Source organism: Oncorhynchus nerka, linkage group LG10 (genome assembly GCF_034236695.1).
Source record: "Oncorhynchus nerka isolate Pitt River linkage group LG10, Oner_Uvic_2.0, whole genome shotgun sequence".
Classification (NCBI taxonomy): domain Eukaryota; kingdom Metazoa; phylum Chordata; class Actinopteri; order Salmoniformes; family Salmonidae; genus Oncorhynchus; species Oncorhynchus nerka.
This window is the reverse complement of record NC_088405.1, coordinates 22,040,374-22,064,208: the sequence shown is the minus strand read 5'-3', so window position 1 is coordinate 22,064,208 and position 23,835 is coordinate 22,040,374. Positions and strand designations below refer to the sequence as shown.

The following is a 23,835-nucleotide window of genomic DNA, read 5'->3' as shown; positions in this document are numbered from 1 at the left end:
GGGATAAAACAGAAGATGGAGGAGATAGAGAGAGGTGGATAAAACAGAAGATGGAGGAGAGATAGAGAGAGGTGGATAAAACAGAAGATGGAGGAGAGAGAGGTGGATAAAACAGAAGATGGAGGAGAGAGTGGATAAAACAGAAGATGGAGGAGAGGTAGAGAAATAAAACAGAAGATGGAGGAGATAGAGAGAGGTGGATAAAACAGAAGATGGAGGAGAGGTAGAGAGATGGATAAAACAGAAGATGGAGGAGAGAGAGAGAGAGAGGTGGATAAAACAGAAGATGGAGGAGAGATAGAGAGAGGTGGATAAAACAGAAGATGGAGGAGAGATAGAGAGAGGTGGATAAAACAGAAGATGGAGGAGAGAGAGAGAGAGGTGGATAAAACAGAAGATGGAGGAGAGAGAGAGGATAAAACAGAAGATGGAGGAGAGAGAGAGAGAGGATAAAACAGAAGATGGAGGAGAGATAGAGAGGTGGATAAAACAGAAGATGGAGGAGAGAGAGAGAGGTGGATAAAACAGAAGATGGAGGAGAGGAGAGAGAGAGGTGGATAAAACAGAAGATGGAGGAGAGATAGAGAGAGAGGTGGATAAAACAGAAGATGGAGGAGAGAGAGAGAGGTGGATAAAACAGAAGATGGAGGAGAGGTAGAGAGAGAGGTGGATAAAACAGAAGATGGAGGAGAGATAGAGAGAGGTGGATAAAACAGAAGATGGAGGAGAGATAGAGAGAGAGTGGATAAAACAGAAGATGGAGGAGAGAGAGAGATAGATAAAACAGAAGATGGAGGAGAGGTAGAGAGAGAGGTGGATAAAACAGAAGATGGAGGAGAGAGAGAGAGGTTGATAAAACAGAAGATGAAGGAGAGGTAGAGAGAGAGGTGGATAAAACAGAAGATGGAGGAGAGGTAGAGAGAGAGGTGGATAAAACAGAAGATGGAGGAGGGGTAGAGAGAGAGGTGGATAAAACAGAAGATGGAAGAGAGAGAGGTGGATAAAACAGAAGATGGGGGAGAGGTAGAGAGAGGGGATAAAACAGGCAATGGAGGAGAGATAGAGAGAGGTGGATAAAACAGAAGATGGAGGAGAGAGAGAGGTGGATAAAACAGAAGATGGAGGAGAGGTAGAGAGAGAGGTGGATAAAACAGAAGATGGAGGAGATAGAGAGAGGTGGATAAAACAGAAGATGGAGGAGAGGTAGAGAGAGAGGTGGATAAAACAGAAGATGGAGGAGAGAGAGAGAGAGAGAGGTGGATACAACAGAAGATGGAGGAGAGATAGAGAGAGAGGTGGATAAAACAGAAGATGGAGGAGAGATAGAGAGAGAGAGGTGGATAAAACAGAAGATGGAGGAGAGATAGAGAGAGAGGGGATAAAACAGAAGATGGAGGAGAGAGAGAGAGATAGATAAAACAGAAGATGGAGGAGAGAGAGAGAGGTGGATAAAACAGATGGAAGATGGAGGAGAAGATAGAGAGGTAGAGAGGTGGATAAAACAGAAGATGGAGGAGAGAGAGAGGTGGATAAAACAGAAGATGGAGGAGAGAGAGAGAGGTGGATAAAACAGAAGATGGAGGAGAGGTAGAGAGAGAAGATGGAGAGAGAGGTGGATGGAAGATGGAAAGGTAGAAGATGAAGATAGAGGTAGAGAGAGAGGTGGATAAAACAGAAGATGGAGGAGAGATAGAGAGAGAGAGGTGGATAAAACAGAAGATGGAGGAGAGATAGAGAGAGAGGTGGATAACACAGAAGATGGAGGAGAGAGAGAGAGATAGATAAAACAGAAGATGGAGGAGAGGTAGAGAGAGAGGTGGATAAAACAGAAGATGGAGGAGAGAGAGAGAGGTGGATAAAACAGAAGATGAAGGAGAGGTAGAGAGAGAGGTGGATAAAACAGAAGATGGAGGAGGGGTAGAGAGGTGGATAAAACAGAAGATGGAGGAGAGAGAGAGAGGTGGATAAAACAGAAGATGGAGGAGAGGTAGAGAGAGAGGTGGATAAAACAGAAGATGGAGGAGGGGTAGAGAGGTGGATAAAACAGAAGATGGAGGAGAGGTAGAGAGAGGTGGATAAAACAGAAGATAGAGGTAGAGAGAGAGGTGGATAAAACAGAAGATGGAGGAGAGATAGAGAGGTGGATAAAACAGAATGGAGATGGATAAAACAGAAGAGGAGGAGAGAGAGAGGTGGATAAAACAGAAGATGGAGGAGAGGTAGAGAGAGAGGTGGATAAAACAGAAGATGGAGGAGATAGAGAGAGGTGGATAAAACAGAAGATGGAGGAGAGGTAGAGAGAGAGGTGGATAAAACAGAAGATGGAGGAGAGAGAGAGAGAGAGGTGGATACAACAGAAGATGGAGGAGAGATAGAGAGAGAGGTGGATAAAACAGAAGATGGAGGAGAGATAGAGAGAGAGAGGTGGATAAAACAGAAGATGGAGGAGAGATAGAGAGGTGGATAAAACAGAAGATGGAGGAGAGAGAGAGATAGATAAAACAGAAGATGGAGGAGAGGTAGAGAGAGAGGTGGATAAAACAGAAGATGGAGGAGAGAGAGAGAGGTTGATAAAACAGAAGATGAAGGAGAGGTAGAGAGAGAGGTGGATAAAACAGAAGATGGAGGAGAGGTAGAGAGAGAGGTGGATAAAACAGAAGATGGAGGAGGGGAGAGAGAGGTGGATAAAACAGAAGATGGAAGAGAGAGAGGTGGATAAAACAGAAGATGGGGGAGAGGTAGAGAGAGGGGATAAAACAGGCAATGGAGGAGAGATAGAGAGAGGTGGATAAAACAGAAGATGGAGGAGAGAGAGAGGTGGATAAAACAGAAGATGGAGGAGAGGTAGAGAGAGAGGTGGATAAAACAGAAGATGGAGGAGATAGAGAGAGGTGGATAAAACAGAAGATGGAGGAGAGGTAGAGAGAGAGGTGGATAAAACAGAAGATGGAGGAGAGAGAGAGAGAGAGAGAGGTGGATACAACAGAAGATGGAGGAGAGATAGAGAGAGAGGTGGATAAAACAGAAGATGGAGGAGAGATAGAGAGAGAGAGGTGGATAAAACAGAAGATGGAGGAGAGATAGAGAGAGAGGTGGATAACACAGAAGATGGAGGAGAGAGAGAGAGATAGATAAAACAGAAGATGGAGGAGAGGTAGAGAGAGAGGTGGATAAAACAGAAGATGGAGGAGAGAGAGGTGGATAAAACAGAAGATGAAGGAGAGGTAGAGAGAGAGGTGGATAAAACAGAAGATGGAGGAGAGGTAGAGAGAGAGGTGGATAAAACAGAAGATGGAGGAGGGGTAGAGAGAGAGGTGGATAAAACAGAAGATGGAGGAGAGATAGAGAGAGAGAGGTGGATAAAACAGAAGATGGAGGAGAGATAGAGAGAGAGGTGGATAACACAGAAGATGGAGGAGAGAGAGAGATAGATAAAACAGAAGATGGAGGAGAGGTAGAGAGAGAGGTGGATAAAACAGAAGATGGAGGAGAGAGAGAGAGGTGGATAAAACAGAAGATGAAGGAGAGGTAGAGAGAGAGGTGGATAAAACAGAAGATGGAGGAGAGGTAGAGAGAGAGGTGGATAAAACAGAAGATGGAGGAGGGGTAGAGAGAGAGGTGGATAAAACAGAAGATGGAAGAGAGAGAGGTGGATAAAACAGAAGATGGGGGAGAGGTAGAGAGAGGGGATAAAACAGGCAATGGAGGAGAGATAGAGAGAGGTGGATAAAACAGAAGATGGAGGAGAGAGAGAGGTGGATAAAACAGAAGATGGAGGAGAGGTAGAGAGAGGTGGATAAAACAGGCAATGGAGGAGAGATAGAGAGAGGTGGATAAAACAGAAGATGGAGGAGATAGAGAGAGGTGGATAAAACAGAAGATGGAGGAGAGATAGAGAGAGGTGGATAAAACAGAAGATGGAGGAGAGATAGAGAGGTGGATAAAACAGAAGATGGAGGAGAGAAAGAGGTGGATAAAACAGAAGATGGAGGAGAGGTAGAGAGAGAGGTGGATAAAACAGAAGATGGAGGAGAGATAGAGAGGTGGATAAAACAGACGATGGAGAGAGAGAGAGGTGGATAAAACAGAAGACGGAGGAGAGAGAGAGGTGGATAAAACAGAAGATGGAGGAGAGGTAGAGAGAGAGGTGGATAAAACAGAAGATGGAGGAGATAGAGAGAGGTGGATAAAACAGAAGATGGAGGAGAGGTAGAGAGAGAGGTGGATAAAACAGAAGATGGAGGAGAGAGAGAGAGAGAGGTGGATACAACAGAAGATGGAGGAGAGATAGAGAGAGAGGTGGATAAAACAGAAGATGGAGGAGAGATAGAGAGAGAGAGGTGGATAAAACAGAAGATGGAGGAGAGATAGAGAGAGAGGTGGATAACACAGAAGATGGAGGAGAGAGAGAGATAGATAAAACAGAAGATGGAGGAGAGGTAGAGAGAGAGATGGATAAAACAGAAGATGGAGGAGAGATAGAGAGGTGGATAAAACAGAAGATGGAGGAGAGAGAGAGAGGTGGATAAAACAGAAGATGGAGGAGAGGTAGAGAGAGAGGTGGATAAAACAGAAGATGGAGGAGAGAGAGAGAGGTGGATAAAACAGAAGATGGAGGAGAGAGAGGTGGATAAAACAGAAATGAAGGAGAGGTAGAGAGGTGGATAAAACAGAAGATGGAGGAGAGAGAGAGAGATTGATAAAACAGAAGATGGAGGAGAGGTAGAGAGAGAGGTGGATAAAACAGAAGATGGAGGAGAGGTAGAGAGAGGTGGATAAAACAGAAGATGGAGGAGAGGTAGAGAGAGGTGGATAAAACAGAAGATGGAGGAGAGGGATAAAACAGAAGATGGAGAGAGAGGTGGATAAAACAGAAGATGGAGGAGAGTGAGAGAGGTGGATAAAACAGAAGATGGAGGAGAGAGAGAGGGATAAAACAGAAGATGGAGGAGTGGATAAAACAGAAGATGGAGGAGAGAGAGGTGGATAAAACAGAAGATGGATGAGAGGATAAAACAGGCAATGGAGGAGAGATAGAGAGAGTGGATAAAACAGAAGATGGAGGAGAGAGAGAGAGGTGGATAAGAACAGAAGATGGATAAAACAGAAGATGGAGGAGAGAGAGAGAGGTGGATAAAACAGGCAATGGAGGAGAGATAGAGAGAGGTGGATAAAACAGAAGATGGAGGAGAGAGAGAGAGATAAAACAGAAGATGGAGGAGAGGTAGAGAGAGATGGATAAAACAGGCAATGGAGGAGAACAGAAGATGGATAAAACAGAAGATGGATAGAGAGAGAGGTGGATAAAACAGAAGATGAGAGGATAAAACAGAAGATGGAGAGATAGAGAGAGGTGGATAAAACAGAAGATGGAGGAGAGATAGAGAGAGAGATGGATAAAACAGAAGATGGAGGATAGGAGAGAGAGATAGATAAAACAGAAGATGGAGGAGAGGTAGAAGGTGGATAAAACAGAAGAGGAGAGAGAGAGAGGTTGGATAAAACAGAAGATGGAGGAGAGAGAGAGGTGGATAAAACAGAAGATGGAGGAGAGGTAGAGAGAGAGGTGGATAAAACAGAAGATGGAGGAGGGGTAGAGAGGTGGATAAAACAGAAGATGGAGAGAGGATAAAACAGAAGATGGAGGAGAGAGGTGGATAAAACAGAAGATGGAGGAGAGATAGAGAGAGTGGATAAAACAGAAGATGGAGGAGAGAGAGAGGTGGATAAAACAGAAGATGGAGGAGAGGTAGAGAGAGAGTGGATAAAACAGAAGATGGAGGAGAGAGAGAGGTGGATAAAACAGAAGATGGAGGAGAGATAGAGAGGTGGATAAAACAGAAGATGGAGGAGAGAGAGAGAGAGAGAGAGAGGTGGATAAAACAGAAGATGGAGGAGAGAGAGAGAGGTGGATAAAACAGAAGATGGAGGAGAGGTAGAGAGAGAGGTGGATAAAACAGAAGATGGAGGAGAGAGAGAGAGGTGGATAAAACAGAAGATGGAGGAGAGGTAGAGAGAGAGGTGGATAAAACAGAAGATGGAGGAGGGGTAGAGAGGTGGATAAAACAGAAGAGGAGAGGTGGATAAAACAGAAGATGGAGGAGAGGTAGAGAGAGTGGATAAAACAGAAGATGGAGGAGGGGATAGAGGTGGATAAAACAGAAGATGGAGGAGAGGTAGAGAGAGGTGGATAAAACAGAAGATGGAGATAGAGAGAGAGGTGGATAAAACAGAAGATGGAGGAGAGATAGAGAGAGAGTGGATAAAACAGAAGATGGAGGAGAGATAGAGAGAGAGGTGGATAACACAGAAGATGGAGGAGAGAGAGAGATAGATAAAACAGAAGATGGAGGAGAGGTAGAGAGAGAGGTGGATAAAACAGAAGATGGAGGAGAGAGAGAGAGGTGGATAAAACAGAAGATGGAGGAGAGGTAGAGAGAGAGGTGGATAAAACAGAAGATGGAGGAGGGGGTAGAGAGAGTGGATAAAACAGAAGATGGAGGAGAGGTAGAGAGAGGTGGATAAAACAGAAGATGGAGGTAGAGAGAGAGGTGGATAAAACAGAAGATGGAGGAGAGATAGAGAGGTGGATAAAACAGAGATGGAGAGGTGGATAAAACAGAAGATGGAGGAGAGAGAGGTGGATAAAACAGAAGATGGAGGAGAGGTAGAGAGAGAGTGGATAAAACAGAAGATGGAGGAGATAGAGAGAGGTGGATAAAACAGAAGATGGAGGAGAGGTAGAGAGAAGGTGGATAAAACAGAAGATGGAGGAGAGAGAGAGAGAGAGGTGGATACAACAGAAGATGGAGGAGAGATAGAGAGGTGGATAAAACAGAAGATGGAGGAGAGATAGAGAGAGAGAGTGGATAAAACAGAAGATGGAGGAGAGATAGAGAGATGGATAAAACAGAAGATGGAGGAGAGAGAGAGAGGTGGATAAAACAGAAGATGGAGGAGAGAGAGAGAGTTGATAAAACAGAAGATGAAGGAGAGGTAGAGAGAGGTGGATAAAACAGAAGATGGAGGAGAGGTAGAGAGAGAGGTGGATAAAACAGAAGATGGAGGAGGGGTAGAGAGAGAGGTGGATAAAACAGAAGATGGAAGAGAGAGAGGTGGATAAAACAGAAGATGGGGGAGAGGTAGAGAGAGGGGATAAAACAGGCAATGGAGGAGAGATAGAGAGAGGTGGATAAAACAGAAGATGGAGGAGAGAGAGAGGTGGATAAAACAGAAGATGGAGGAGAGGTAGAGAGAGAGGTGGATAAAACAGAAGATGGAGGAGATAGAGAGAGGTGGATAAAACAGAAGATGGAGGAGAGGTAGAGAGAGAGTGGATAAAACAGAAGATGGAGGAGAGAGAGAGAGAGAGGTGGATACAACAGAAGATGGAGGAGAGATAGAGAGAGGTGGATAAAACAGAAGATGGAGGAGAGATAGAGAGAGAGGTGGATAAAACAGAAGATGGAGGAGAGATAGAGAGGTGGATAAAACAGAAGATGGAGGAGAGAGAGAGAGATAGATAAAACAGAAGATGGAGGAGAGGTGAGAGAGAGGTGGATAAAACAGAAGATGGGGAGGATAAAACAGAAGATGAGGAGAGAGGTAGAGAGAGAGGTGGATAAAACAGAAGATGGAGAGAGGTAGAGAGAGAGGTGGATAAAACAGAAGATGGAGGAGGGGAGAGAGAGAGGTGGATAAAACAGAAGATGGAGGAGAGATAGAGAGAGAGGTGGATAAAACAGAAGATGGAGGAGAGATAGAGAGGAGGTGGATAAAACAGAAGATGGAGGAGAGAGAGAGAGAGGTGATAAAACAGAAGATGGAGGAGAGGTAGAGAGAGAGTGGATAAAACAGAAGATGGAGGAGAGAGAGAGAGGTGGATAAAACAGAAGATGAAGAGAGGTAGAGAGAGGTGGATAAAACAGAAGATGGAGGAGAGGTAGAGAGAGGTGGATAAAACAGAAGATGGAGGAGGGGTAGAGAGAGTGGATAAAACAGAAGATGGAGGAGAGAGAGAGGTGGATAAAACAGAAGATGGGGAGAGAGTAGAGAGAGGGGATAAAACAGGCAATGGAGGAGAGATAGAGAGGATAAAACAGAAGATGGAGGAGAGAGTGGATAAAACAGAAGATGGAGGAGAGGAGAGAGAGGTGGATAAAACAGGCAATGGAGGAGAGATAGAGAGAGGTGGATAAAACAGAAGATGGAGGAGATAGAGAGAGGTGGATAAAACAGAAGATGGAGGAGAGATAGAGAGAGGTGGATAAAACAGAAGATGGAGGAGAGATAGAGAGGTGGATAAAACAGAAGATGGAGGAGACAGAAGATGGAGGAGAGGTAGAGAGAGAGGTGGATAAAACAGAAGATGGAGGAGAGATAGAGAGGTGGATAAAACAGACGATGGAGAGAGAGAGAGGTGGATAAAACAGAAGATGGAGGAGAGAGAGAGGTGGATAAAACAGAAGATGGAGGAGAGGTAGAGAGAGAGGTGGATAAAACAGAAGATGGAGGAGATAGAGAGAGGTGGATAAAACAGAAGATGGAGGAGAGGTAGAGAGAGAGGTGGATAAAACAGAAGATGGAGGAGAGAGAGAGAGAGAGGTGGATACAACAGAAGATGGAGGAGAGATAGAGAGAGAGGTGGATAAAACAGAAGATGGAGGAGAGATAGAGAGAGAGAGGTGGATAAAACAGAAGATGGAGGAGAGATAGAGAGAGAGGTGGATAAACAGAAGATGGAGGAGAGAGAGAGATGATAAAACAGAAGATGGAGGAGAGGTAGAGAGAGAGATGGATAAAACAGAAGATGGAGGAGAGATAGAGAGGTGGATAAAACAGAAGATGGAGGAGAGAGAGAGAGGTGGATAAAACAGAAGATGGAGGAGAGGTAGAGAGAGAGGTGGATAAAACAGAAGATGGAGGAGAGAGAGAGAGGTGGATAAAACAGAAGATGGAGGAGAGAGAGAGAGGTGGATAAAACAGAAAATGAAGGAGAGGTAGAGAGAGAGAGGTGGATAAAACAGAAGATGGAGGAGAGAGAGAGAGTTGGATAAAACAGAAGATGGAGGAGAGAGAGAGAGGTGGATAAAACAGAAGATGGAGGAGAGGTAGAGAGAGAGGTGGATAAAACAGAAGATGGAGGAGGGGTAGAGAGAGAGGTGGATAAAACAGAAGATGGAGGAGAGAGAGAGGTGGATAAAACAGAAGATGGGGGAGAGGTAGAGAGAGGTGGATAAAACAGGCAATGGAGGAGAGATAGAGAGAGGTGGATAAAACAGAAGATGGAGGAGAGAGAGAGGTGGATAAAACAGAAGATGGAGGAGAGGTAGAGAGAGGTGGATAAAACAGGCAATGGAGGAGAGATAGAGAGAGGTGGATAAAACAGAAGATGGATGAGAGAGAGAGGTGGATAAAACAGGCAATGGAGGAGAGATAGAGAGAGGTGGATAAAACAGAAGATGGAGGAGGGGTAGAGAGAGCGGTGGATAAAACAGAAGATGGAGGAGAGAGAGAGGTGGATAAAACAGAAGATGGAGGAGAGGTGAGAGAGGTGGATAAAACAGGCAATGGAGGAGAGATAGAGAGGGTGGATAAAACAGAAGATGGAGGATAGGTAGAGAGAGAGGTGGATAAAACAGAAGATGGAGGAGAGGTAGAGAGAGATGGATAAAACAGGCAATGGAGGAGAGATAGAGAGAGGTGGATAAAACAGAAGATGGATGAGAGAGAGAGGTGGATAAAACAGGCAATGGAGGAGAGATAGAGAGAGGTGGATAAAACAGAAGATGGAGGAGATAGAGAGAGGTGGATAAAACAGAAGATGGAGGAGAGATAGAGAGAGAGATGGATAAAACAGAAGATGGAGGATAGGTAGAGAGAGGTGTATAAAACAGAAGATGGAGGAGAGGTAGAGAGAGGTGGATAAAACAGAAGATGGAGGAGAGGTAGAGAGAGAGGTGGATAAAACAGAAGATGGAGGAGAGAGAGAGAGGTGGATAAAACAGAAGATGGAGGAGAAGTAGAGAGAGAGGTGGATAAAACAGAATATGAGAAAGAGAGAAGGTGGAAAATGACAGGAAAGGATAGAGTGAAGAGGGAGAGAACAAGAGCACAGAGATCAGCGTTTGGAGATGCGTTGCTTCAATCACAACTGTTCATTTGCTAGCCAGCCTGATCTTCTCAGGGCAGATAGCATGGTGCTTGTTTCTAATAAAGCTCACAGCGGTCAATTCAAAGATGTATGTCTCATACCATAACTGGAGATGGTACTACACTCTTAGAAAAAAGGGTTCCAAAAGGGTTCTTCGGCTGTCCCCATAGGAGAACCTTTTTTGGTTCCAGGTAGAACTCTTGGGTTCCATGTAGGAACCTCTGTGGAAAGGGTTCTACATGGAACTAAAAAGGGTTCTACCTGAAACCAAAGGGGTTCTACCTGAAACCAAAGGGGTTTTTTCAAAAGGTTTTCCTATGGGGACTGCCATACGAACCCTTTTAGGTTCTAGACAGCAACTTTTTTTTCTAAGAGTGTAAGCAAAACAACTACAAATATGATTATCCATTGCTACTCTTTGTGAGGATATTCCATGTACATATTTATTGTAAACTGAGGGCTCTTCAGTAAGTTGAGAGTTGTATCTGTGTGTGAATGTGAGTGTGGGTACACTAGGAGACAGCCCTTCCAGAGGGGAATGACAGACCAGATTACTGCTTTTGACACAATGAAAACAATATGTTCCAGTCCCTCTAACACCACTTTCTCATTCTGCTGCTAGGATATCTGAGAGCACCTACTTACTCCTCCACTTTTAACAACAACCATATAAACGTACATGTTGAAGAACAGGGGTTCCCAACCTAGGGGTCGCCCCCCTGTGGGGGGACCGTCCTTGATTGTTTCATTGTATTTAACTCTGCAATGCTTTGGTCTAGAAACAATCAGTAAAATGCAGAGGAACAGGCAACTCTGATGAACATTGGTTTGTCTCAATGACATTCAGAAGCTGACCTATGACCTTCTAAAGTAAAATAAATTGGACAGTCAAATGTCAAAAAGAGATGGGAACCCCTGTTGTAGAACTTGAAAATAGACTGCTGCTGGCTGCATTGGGTAAGAGGTAACCCATCCCAAGATTGATAGCTCCCCATAAGTTATTTTTGAACTTGTCTCAAAGGTTGTGCATGGACTGACTGAGCAGGCTGTGTTGTTATTCTGAAGCTCACCTTGATGTGCTTTACCCCACAGCTCACCAGCCGGTTCTGCTGAAAGGGATCCCAGGATATATCGAAGATCTGAAAGACAGCCAAGCCAATAACACACAAACATTTCCTCTCAATCACACAGAAAGTCAAGACGCAAACAGATTGTATTCTCACATACACACTTAATCAATACACACCAGACATACGAAAATGCAAACATGTGCACAGCACACACAACAGCCTACCCTGTCTGAATGTCCTGTCGCAGTGGCCAGAATCTTTCCTTTCTTCCAGTCCCAAACACACACTGTATTTTTGCCATCCAGCCCCACAGAGGCCAGCCGCTGAAAAGGAGAGAAAGGGGGACCGATTCATTAATTCTTCCAGTCCCAAACACACACTGTATTTTTGCCATCCAGCCCCACAGAGGCCAGCCGCTGAAAAGGAGAGAAAGGGGGACCTATTCATTAATTCTTCCAGTCCCAAACACACACTGTATTTTTGCCATCCAGCCCCACAGAGGCCAGCCGCTGAAAAGGAGAGAAAGGGGGACCTATTCATTAATTCTTCCAGTCCCAAACACACACTGTATTTTTGCCATCCAGCCCCACAGAGGCCAGCCGCTGAAAAGGAGAGAAAGGGGGACCTATTCATTAATCTGCAAAAGAAAGGAGGGAGGCTGTTTCTATTCAATGGAGAAAGCTTAAGAAATATTCATGAATATACTGTAAATGGAGGATTTTTTTCTTTATATTTTCATAATCAATTAATTTACAGTACCAGTCAAACGTTTGGACACACCTTCTCAGTCAAGGGTGAATCAGGCCTTCATGATCGAATTGCTGCAAAGAAACCACTAGTAAAGGACACCAATAATAAGAAGAGACTTGCTTGGGCCAAGAAACACGAGCAATGGACTTTAGACCGGTGGAAATCTGTCCTTTGGTTTGAGTCCAAATTTGACATCTTCGGTTCCAACAGCCGTGTCTTTGTGAGACGCAGAGTAGGTGAACGGATGATCTCAGCATGTGTGGTTCCCACCATGAAGCATGGAGGAGGAGGTGTGATGGTGTTTTGCTGGTGACACTGTCAGTGATTTATTTAGAATTCAAGGAACACTTAACCAGCAGGCTCCCACAGCATTCTGCAGCAATACGTCATCCCATCTAGTTTGTGCTTTGTGGGAATATCATTTGTTTTTCCACAGAACAACGACCTAAAACACACATTCAGTAAGTAAGGGCTATTTGACCAATAATGAGAGTGATGCATTAAATGACTTGGCCTCCACAATCACACAACCTTAACCCAATTGAGATGGTTTGGGATGAGTTGGACCGCAGAGTGAAGGACCCAATTGAGATGGTTTGGGATGAGTTGGACTGCAGAGTGAAGGAAAAGCAGCCAACAAGTGCTCAGCATATGTGGGAACTCCTTCAAGACTGTTGGAAAAGCATTCCTCATGAAGCTGGTTGAGAGAATGCCAAGATTGTGCAAAGCTGTCATCAAGGGTGGCTACTTTGAAGAACCTCAAATATAAAATATATTTTGATTTGTTTAAAACTTTTTTGGTTACTACATGATTCCACATTTGTTATTTTATAGTTTTGATATCTTGACTATTCTTCTACAATGTAGAACATAGTCAAAATAAATAAAAACCCTGGAATGAGTAGGTGTCCAAACTTTGGACTGGTTCTGTATATGGTACTGCATCATTTCAACATGGATATTAGGGTAATATTTGGTAGATACGATAATCAATGAGATTTCATCCTATTTTCACCCACTCAAAAAGACCGGCAGAAGTTAGTTGAATTCCCAATGTGTTATCACTACGCTTTCAACCATCTAAAAGCACGACCAAATTCCAAATGAAAATCAATGTCTGATATTTTGTTTATTTATACAACAACTGCATGTGTTATCACTGTGCTTCAATTTATAGCACAACCACATGACATGGATTGCAGTTGAGATTACATTAAATGTACATGGTGCAAGTGATCAATGCTGTTCAAGATTCTGAGCAGACTATTACAGCAATTGTGAAGATCTCCACAGACCTGTGATGACCTATGCATGCTGTCTGGAACATGCTTTATGTGATTATATAAGACTTATAGTTACAGTAACCTCAACATGTGGCCATGGATGTTACTCACTACATTAAGATAGCCTTTAGACTATTTACTATATTACCAAAGTAATGTTGTGTTTGGTTGACAATGCGAACAAATATCAACATTTAAAAGAGATATGTCTACTGTTTGGATACTTAGAGCTAAGCCACTGGCTTAATCTTGTTATTTTATTTATTTAACAAAAAGTGTTTGGTTATAATGGAGACGTGAATCCAACATATCCTTTCTTAACTTGTTGACAAGTTAATAGGCAATTTACCGTATTGTGAAAGTGATATTGAATTGTGTTTGGTTGTCAACGCTATCAAATAACAACATTTGAAGCATTTTTTTTCTGTGCCACTGAGTCTGGCTTTAATTCCAGTTGGTCTACAAATGAATAATTTATATTTTGGATTCGCGTCTTGATTTCAACCAAAAATCGAAGTTAAAGAATAGGACTAATTCAAACTTTAAATGCACTTTACAGTTTGATTTGATTTAATCCTATTCTTTAACTTAGATTGTTGGTTGAGATGGAGACATGAATCCAACATATAAATTATTAACTTATTAACTGAAATCAACCAGAACTTGAACCCCTAGGCCTATATGTGTCTATGTTTAGTTGAATTGAAACCCTAGGAGTATATGTGTCTATGTTTAGTTGAATTGAAACCCTAGGCCTATATGTGTCTATGTTTAGTTGAATTGAAACCCTAGGAGTATATGTGTCTATGTTTAGTTGAATTGAAACCCTAGGAGTATATGTGTCTATGTTTAGTTGAATTGAAACCCTAGGCCTATATGTGTCTATGTTTATTTTAATTTTAACTAGGCAATTTTTATTTAACTAGGCAAGTCAGTTAAGAACAAATTCTTATTTTCAATGACGTTGTCCTGTTGTCCTGTTGGAAGGTGAACATTCGCCCCAGTCTGAGGTCCTGAGCACTCTGGAGCACAGAGCTCCTGACTAGTCTCCCAGTTCCTGCTGCTGAAAAACAACCCCACAGCATGATGCTGCCACCACCATGCTTCACTGTTGGGATGGTGCCAGGTTTCCTCCAGACGTGACGCTTGGCATTCAGGCCAAAGAGTTCAATATTGGTTTCATCAGACCAGAGAATCTTGTTTCTCATGGTCAGAGTCTTTAGCTGCCTTTTGGTAAACTCCAAGTGGACTGTCATGTGCCTTTTACTGAGGAGTAACTTCTGTCTGGCCACTCCATAAAGGCCTGATTGGTGGAGTGCTGCAGAGATGGTTGTTCTTTTGGAAGGTTCTCCCATCTCCACAGGGGAACTCTGGAGCTCTGTCAGAGTGACCATCAGGTTCTTGGTCACCTCCCTGACCAAGGCCCTTCTCCCCTGATTGCTCAGTTTGGCTGGTCGGCCAGCTCTAGGAAGAGTCTTGGTGGTTCCAAACGTCTTCCATTTAAGAATGATGGAGGCCACTGTGTTCTTGGGGACCTTCAATTCTGCAAACATTTTTTGGTACCCTTCCACAGATCTGTGCCCTGACACAATCCTGTCTTGGAGCTCTACGGACAAATCCTTCAACCTCATGGCTTGGTTTTTGCTCTGACATGCACTGTCAACTGTGGGACCTTACATAGACAGGTGTGTGCCTTCCCAAATCATGTCTAATCAATTGAATTTAACACAGGTGGACTCCAATCAAGTTGTAGAAACATCTCAAGGATGATCAATGGAAGCAGGATGCACCTGAGGTCAACTTTGAGTCTCATAGCAAAGGGTCTGAATACTTAAATAAGGTATTTATGTTTTTGTTTTTTTATACATTTGCAAAAATTTATAAAAAGCTGTTCACTTTGTTGTTATAGGGTATTGTGAGTAGATTGATTAGGGGGAAAAAATTATTGAATCCATTTTATAAGAAGGCTGTAACATAACAAAATGTGGAAAAATGGAAGGGGTCTGAATACTTGCACTGTACATGCCTTATAGAGTGTGGATCAGTTTGTGCCCATTGGGAGGGGAAATATGACATCATTTTCCCATGTGACAGCTGCAGAGACACAGTTCACAGGCAGCATAGCAATTTGCAGCTAATAGAGTAAGACCTTGAACAGCACTACTAAAAACATTGGCTGTATTTTATCACGCTCACCGTAGAAAGGAATGCAAATTGTTTCCAATTAGTCTGGCGGAAATTACCATTTAGGAAGTTAATTGTTAATTACCCATCTTATGAGACAAAGGTGCAAGGCATTTAGGAACATTTCTGCCAACTGTCTCCCTGCACACAACATTTTACAGGGATTTGTGGGATGACAAAGAAATATGACTAGATAAAAACATTTATTAGACTTAAATGTCAGGGATATTTCAGATGTGATGCTCCAATATAAGGCATTTCTACAAATTGTATAAAAGAGAGTAGATGAATGCCAAATGTAGGTTGACCTAAAGTGCTTAACTGAATGGCAGTGAAAGGTAATGGGTGTCCATGAATCAAAACATTTCAGTGGGAGAAAATATGTTCTCGTTTCCTTAGGAAAACCTGTTCTGTCATTTTTGTGGTTTGCCACAACCATTCATCCACAAATCCATTTAAATCCCAACCCAAAAAGACATCCATCTGCCTTATATTACACCCAGAGTTGTTTACTCGCTGTGCACACAGGGGTTCCAAGAAAACAGCCATCTAATGCATTTTAGAATGGAGCTATATGATAACAAGGCCAAAATGTCTTTATGATTGACCAAGGGTCTGAGGTAAACTTTGCTTGCTGCCCCTCCCTGGTCCAGATACTCGGTAGCATTAGGGTTGGCGAGGAGAGCCAGGGCTAATGCTACTGAGTATCTGGAAGAAGAGAGGAGAGAAGAGGGGGGGGGGTTGGTGAGGAGAGCCAGGGCTAATGCTACTGAGTATCTGGAAGAAGAGAGGAGAGAAGAGAGAGAGGGGGGGAGGGTTGGTGAGGAGAGCCAGGGTTAATGCTACTGAGCATCTGGAAGAAAAGAGGAGAGAAGAGAGAGAGAGAGGGGGGTTGGTGAGGAGAGCCAGGGCTAATGCTACTGAGTATCTGGAAGAAGAGAGGAGAGAGGAGAGGGGGGTTGGTGAGGAGAGCCAGGGCTAATGCTACTGAGTATCTGGAAGGAGAGAGGAGAGAGGAGAGGGGGGGGGGTTGGTGAGGAGAGCCAGGGTTAATGCAGCCGACTTTCATCACAAACCCTCTCTCTCTCTCTCTCTCTCTAACCCCCCTCCTCCCTCCCGATACTCGGCTGCATTAGCCCTGGCTTTCCTCACCAAGCTATCCCCTCCCTCGCTCCAGACACCCAATTACTTAGGGAGCAGCGAGACACATTCTTCCCCCACCGCAGCCTCCTCTGACGTGACATTGCATTTGTCAACTCTAAAACCACAATGAAGGCAACGACAACAGCAACCATCCCTTCCCTCTGTCCCCTCCATGGATCCCCTCACTCCGTCCCCTCCCTCTGTCCCCTCCATGGATCCCCTCCCTCTGTCCCCTCCATGGATCCCCTCCCTCCATCCCTTCCCTCAGTTCCCTCCATGGATCCCCTCCCTCCGTCCCCTCCATGCATCCCTTCCCTCCGTCCCCTCCCTCCATCCCTTCCCTCAGTTCCCTCCATGGATCCCCTCCGTCTGTCCCCTCCATGCATCCCCTCCCTCCGTCCTCTTTCTCCATCCCCTCTCTCCATCCCTGGGTGTAACTTACTGGTCTTGTAGGGGGAAGTCAATAGGCTGCTGCTGCTGTAGGAGACTCTCATAGAGCCCCATCCATCAATCTAAAGGTCATAGGAGAATGGTGCTGTCCCAGCATTCCTCCCAGTAAACATGATTAATGAGAGGGCTGTACATCATCCCCAGTCTGCACAGTTACCCAGCAGGCTTCACTTCTCTCAGCAACCCACCACCATAATCCCATTCCCATGGCAATAGGCTATGTGATACTCTTTTTATTTCATTCTTTTCCAGTTTTCAGTTCTGTTCCATGAACCGGTTCCAACCCCTGAGTATGACCCTACAATCTGGCAAATGATGGAGCCCTCACATTGCTGCATGACAAAGTATTGTTGTTTTTCAGTGAGACTCAGAATATCCAACAGGTTTTCCTTGGTAACAGGGTGATAGGACAGGAAACCATCCTCTAAGACAAGAGGTGAATGAGAGACAGGTGCATGCAGGAGTGTGTGAGGTGAGTCAGGTGTGAGGTGGTGTGTGTGTGTCTCACCTGTCCATCTGCGCTGAAGGCCAGGCAGGCCACTCCATGGGAGTGTCCGTCCTTGAGGACAGAGATGGTCTGTACGCTGAAGGTGTCCCACACACAGATGTAGGGTTCCTTCCCTACCTGACCTGTTGCCACCAGAGACCTCTCAGGATGAAGGCCGAGGCTGGAGAAACAGAAGAGGAGATATAACAGGGAATTAGGCAATACGACAGGAAATACGCACACAATGCTGTTGAAAGAAACTCATGAAATTCAGATGAAATATGTATATATTCTGCTGCTCTTTCTGGTTAAAACAGGGCGTGCCCACTCTTACTCGGGCCAGTGGTCTTGGGAACAAGGGTGTGGAATTCAGTTGCAGAGTGACTCCAGCTGTAGCACACAAAAAACCTGATATTGCCTATATTTCTCTTTCATTACAAAAGGGGTTATCATGTGCTTGATTTATCATTGACATTACTACTCTTGGAGTAATACACAGTGTTTGTTCCTTTGACATTAGCCATTTTCAGCCCTATTCCCAAGTCAAAGGTCACAGTAATGTTTATAAGTGTACTTCATGAAGTAGTAGTACACTCAACATACAGCATTGGTAACATCTAGCTCAAGAAGCTCATCTGATAATGTCTCTGTCTAATAGCGTTCAATCTGAAACTCAATAGGTTATAGACCCCACAGTGGGTCATTGGTAGCTCTAGGTGCCAACCTCCTTCCCTTGTTTATGAAAGGTGCCCCGGTGTTCTATAAATACATGTGATTAATGGCATCATTACTGGGGCCTGGCCGAGCAGCAGACATTACTGTGTTACTAGCATCAGCCACACAGGGTCAGGGATCATCACACCACCAATGGACTGAGGAAAGGGAGGCGACCACGCTCAGTCCCGCTCAACACAGTGAAGTCCGCTGTGACCTTGACCATAAACACAGTACAGAGGAGAAGTGGTAGCCTTACAAACCAAGCCTTGCCTTTGTAAACGGTCCAATCGTACAAATGAGGTTAAAAGGACCATTCCTATCAGGAGAAATGTCCTGACAGTACAAAGCAGACATGACAGTACACACGGCACATCCACATGTCTTTCTTTCTCCTTCTCTTTCCTTGCTCTCTCAGTCCCTGAATGTCTTTCTCCCTCTCTGTGCTCAGTCTGACTGTCTCAGACTCTTTCATCTCAAAGCCTCTTTCTGTATGAAGCTCACGGCTGTAAATCTGGGCTTGGAGCTCTGCCTGGAGCAGAGGGAGGAAGGAAGAAGACATAAATAAAGGCTCTGAGAAAAGAAAGGGAGTGGGAGAAATGGAGAAACCCTCACGCAAGAGAGTAAGAGAGAAAGAGAAAGAGAGAGAGAGGGAGCTCAGTTCTACTCAGCTGACTCTCATTCCCAGGCAGTCTATGTCCCAGCTGGCCCTAACAAGAGCAGACTTGCAGAGCTTTCTGATGGAGATGGAGAGACTGTGGCATGAGAGCAGATTTGCAGAGGTTTCAATGGGCTGTTGGGTTTGCAGAGGCCAGGGCCAGGAACAGAGGGACTGTACGTGAGAACAGACATCAGTAGATTCTCCATTCATGCGGTGTGTGATGGCAGCCTAGCCAGAATACTGTCAGTGATGGATAAACCTGTTGATTTATTGACAGCAACAATCATGATGAATGTGTTTGAGTACATTACATTAAAAAAACATGAACCAGAAGGAAAATATGTATTATGTATAAAAAGAGAAACCCCATATCTTTTTTTGACTCCATAAAATAACAAATGTAAAATAATATACATACAAATTTGATCATTGATGAGATTATTTATTATACTAATCCATTATTCATAGACAAAATGGTAAATAGTGAAGAACACCTAGTCAGTGCCAGTAGGACCAGACTCCAGTATCAGACTCTCCTCACACAAACAAACAGTAATGTGATACTCCTCTGCAGATGGCACAGGGAAATCCCCCTGGGGAAGGAAATCAGAGCCAGACAACACTGCTGCCACCTACCCCCCCACACAAAAATAAACACTGCAGCCACCTGGGAGACTCTCCTGATGCCTGTTCTGATGCCCTACCTACCTCAACAGACTGTTGCTGTCTATGCAGCATCGGTGCTGTAGGAAGAAAGACACTGTCTATCAATCACTATCAATCATTTTCTTCTGTCATATTCTCTCTGAATAACGCTACAAGTTAAGGTTCCTCAGTACATGCAACAAGGTTGGTGACAATCTTTCAGTTCATCTTATTAACTGATTCACGAGATTCATTTTCTGTTGTCCAATGCCTGCCAGCGCCGTATGTGAACAGTATAAGCTAATGTGAACCAATATGTCTCCAGGGAACAATTTAACAAACAGTGCACTAGCAACCAACCTGCTGACAGCATGGTTGCCTTGACAACCGGACAGCCAAGAACACAGGAATCAAGATTAAGAATGAAAGTTTAACTAGAGGTGAAGTATCAGCAGACGTGGACAACAAACCTACACAAGGTCATTAACTACACAAGAGCAAACCATCCTCAACCAACAAAATGTCCCACAAAATATATTCTTCTGTAGCATACTGCCTTTATGTTAAGAAGACAATATTGAGATAAATTGAAGAAAGGTATGCACCCTAGAAAAAGCCAATATGTAGTCTCTTCTCTCCAGCAGAGCACCTTGAGGCTGGCGAGCACGACTAGGCTGTATGTAGCCTAAATTGCTCCTTTAAAAGGCATTAATAACTATGAAATAGAAGACAGTGAGAAGGATGGGTCTGTCCCTTTCCACCATTTATAAGAAAAATACATACATTCCACTCTCTCACTAAAAACTGTATTTTCATTAGATCTGGAATTGCAGCTACCCTGAAGGTGTATGATGAATAGAGCTCAATTGGGCCAATCCATTACTCACTATGCTGCCATATAACTCTGTCTTATCAGAAAGCCCTGGTCCTATCTACTTCATACACAGGTCCTTATCATTTAGACCAGGGGTGTCAAACTCGTTCTATTGAGGGTCGAGTGTCCGCAGTTTTTTTTTGGTTTCTCCTTTCAATTTGAGTCCAATTAAGACTTAGATAACCAGTTGAGGGGAGTTTCTAACTAATCACTGACCGTCTTTCATCAATTAAGTACAAGCAAGCAGCGAGAACCGCAGACACTCGGCCCTCCGTGGAATGAGTTTGACACGTGATTCATGGAATGTTGAGATTGAGGCAGACATCCTTGATTGTTCTAACAGAATAAACCAAATCACTAATGTGATAGCCTACAATCTCTCCATGACATAAAACATCACCCTACAGTTCACTCTAACAGGCACCTAGGTCTACTTAGCATTCACCTTAACATTGTCATTCATCCAACCTACACTGCTAACCCCTCACACATCCACTCTACAACCATACCACTCCCTGTTTCCTCTAACCCTTCCGTGACCTCTGCTGCTCGTGATGTTAGTCTAACTTCCTGTAATCTTTCCCACTCATTACTAGTGTGTTTCTCTCCTGTAATCGTACCCTCTCTGTCACACCCTGATCTGTATCACCTGTCTTTGTGCTTGTCTCCCCAACCCGTCCAGGTGTCACCCATCTTCCCCATTATTCAGTGTATTTATACCTGTGTTCTGTTTGTCTGTTGTCAGTTCGTTTTGTTTCATCAAGCCTACCAGCGTTTTTGCCCGTGTGCCGGTCTTGCTCTAGTTCCTGTTTTCTTGTTTTCCCGGTTTTGACCATTCTGTCTGCCCTGACCCTGACTGCTGTTCTGCACCTTGTCACACCACCCTGGATTACTGACCTCTGCCGGCCCTGACCCCGAGCCTGACTGCTGTTCTGTAACTTGTCACACCACCCTGGATTACTGACCTCTGCCGGCCCTGACCCCGAGCCTGACTGCTGTTCTGTACCTTGTCACACCACCCTGGATTACTGACCTCTGCCTGCCCTGAACCCGAGCCTGACTGCTGTTCTGTACCTTGTCACACCACCCTGGATTACTGACCTCTGCCGGCCCTGACCCCGAGCCTGACTGCTGTTCTGTACCTTGTCACACCACCCTGGATTACTGACCTCTGCCTGCCCTGAACCCGAGCCTGACTGCTGTTCTGTACCTTGTCACACCACCCTGGATTACTGACCTCTGCCTGCCCTGACCCCGAGCCTGACTGCTGTTCTGTACCTTGTCACACCACCCTGGATTACTGACCTCTGCCTGCCCTGAACCCGAGCCTGACTGCTGTTCTGTACCTTGTCACACCACCCTGGATTACTGACCTCTGCCTGCCCTGACCCCGAGCCTGACTGCTGTTCTGTACCTTGTCACACCACCCTGGATTACTGACCTCTGCCGGCCCTGACCCCAAGCCTGACTGCTGTTCTGTACCTTGTCACACCACCCTGGATTACTGACCTCTGCCTGCCCTTAACCCGAGCCTGACTGCTGTTCTGTACCTTGTCACACCACCCTGGATTACTGACCTCTGCCTGCCCTGAACCCGAGCCTGACTGCTGTTCTGTACCTTGTCACACCACCCTGGATTACTGACCTCTGCTGGCCCTGAACCCGAGCCTGACTGCTGTTCTGTACCTTGTCACACCACCCTGGATTACTGACCTCTGCCGGCCCTGAACCCTGAGCCTGCCTGCTGTTCTGTACCTTGTCACACCACCCTGGATTACTGACCTCTGCCGGCCCTGACCCCGAGCCTGACTGCTGTTCTGTACCTTTCGGACTCTGCTCTTGATTACTGACCTCTGCCTGCCCTGACCCCGAGCCTGACTGCTGTTCTGTACCTTTCGGACTCTGCTCTTGATTACTGACCTCTGCCGGCCCTGACCCCGAGCCTGCCTGCTGTTCTGTACCTTTCGGACTCTGCTCTTGATTACTGACCTCTGCCTGCCCTGACCCCGAGCCTGACTGCTGTTCTGTACCTTGTCACACCACCCTGGATTACTGACCTCTGCCTGCCCTGAACCCGAGCCTGCCTGCTGTTCTGTACCTTGTCACACCACCCTGGATTACTGACCTCTGCCTGCCCTGAACCCGAGCCTGCCTGCTGTTCTGTACCTTGTCACACCAACCTGGATTACTGACCTCTGCCTGCCCTGAACCCGAGCCTGACTGCTGTTCTGTACCTTGTCACACCACCCTGGATTACTGACCTCTGCCTGCCCTGAACCCGAGCCTGACTGCTGTTCTGTACCTTGTCACACCACCCTGGATTACTGACCTCTGCCTGCCCTGAACCCGAGCCTGACTGCTGTTCTGTACCTTGTCACACCACCCTGGATTACTGACCTCTACCGGCCCTGACCCCGAGCCTGACTGCTGTTCTGTACCTTGTCACACCACCCTGGATTACTGACCTCTGCCTGCCCTGAACCCGAGCCTGACTGCTGTTCTGTACCTTGTCACACCACCCTGGATTACTGACCTCTGCCGGCCCTGACCCCGAGCCTGACTGCTGTTCTGTACCTTCGTCACACCACCCTGGATTACTGACCTCTGCCTGCCCTGAACCCGAGCCTGACTGCTGTTCTGTACCTTGTCACACCACCCTGGATTACTGACCTCTGCCTGCCCTGACCCCGAGCCTGACTGCTGTTCTGTACCTTGTCACACCACCCTGGATTACTGACCTCTGCCGGCCCTGACCCCAAGCCTGACTGCTGTTCTGTACCTTGTCACACCACCCTGGATTACTGACCTCTGCCTGCCCTGAACCCGAGCCTGCCTGCTGTTCTGTACCTTGTCACACCACCCTGGATTACTGACCTCTGCCTGCCCTGAACCTTGAGCCTGACTGCTGTTCTGTACCTTGTCACACCACCCTGGATTACTGACCTCTGCCTGCCCTGAACCCGAGCCTGACTGCTGTTCTGTACCTTGTCACACCACCCTGGATTACTGACCTCTGCCTGCCCTGAACCCGAGCCTGACTGCTGTTCTGTACCTTGTCACACCACCCTGGATTACTGACCTCTGCCGGCCCTGAACCCTGAGCCTGCCTGTTGTTCTGTACCTTGTCACACCACCCTGGATTACTGACCTCTGCCGGCCCTGACCCCGAGCCTGACTGCTGTTCTGTACCTTTCGGACTCTGCTCTTGATTACTGACCTCTGCCTGCCCTGACCCCGAGCCTGACTGCTGTTCTGTACCTTTCGGACTCTGCTCTTGATTACTGACCTCTGCCGGCCCTGACCCCGAGCCTGCCTGCTGTTCTGTACCTTTCGGACTCTGCTCTTGATTACTGACCTCTGCCTGCCCTGACCCCGAGCCTGCCTGCTGTTCTGTACCTTGTCACACCACCCTGGATTACTG

At 45.5% G+C, this 23,835-nt stretch overlaps 1 protein-coding gene across 1 annotated transcript in view; it reads right to left on the bottom strand.

The window, feature by feature from the left end:
- The window catches only part of LOC115135014 (echinoderm microtubule-associated protein-like 6), a 134,307-nt gene that overhangs the window by 89,765 nt on the left and 20,707 nt on the right, over nt 1-23,835 (bottom strand). The window contains exons 3-5 of the mRNA XM_065023129.1: nt 17,542-17,701; nt 11,448-11,546; nt 11,224-11,292 (exon numbers count right to left, since the gene is read on the bottom strand). Of these exons, the coding sequence (XP_064879201.1) occupies nt 11,224-11,292; nt 11,448-11,546; nt 17,542-17,701 (328 nt within the window). The remainder of the gene's footprint in view (nt 1-11,223; nt 11,293-11,447; nt 11,547-17,541; nt 17,702-23,835) is intronic.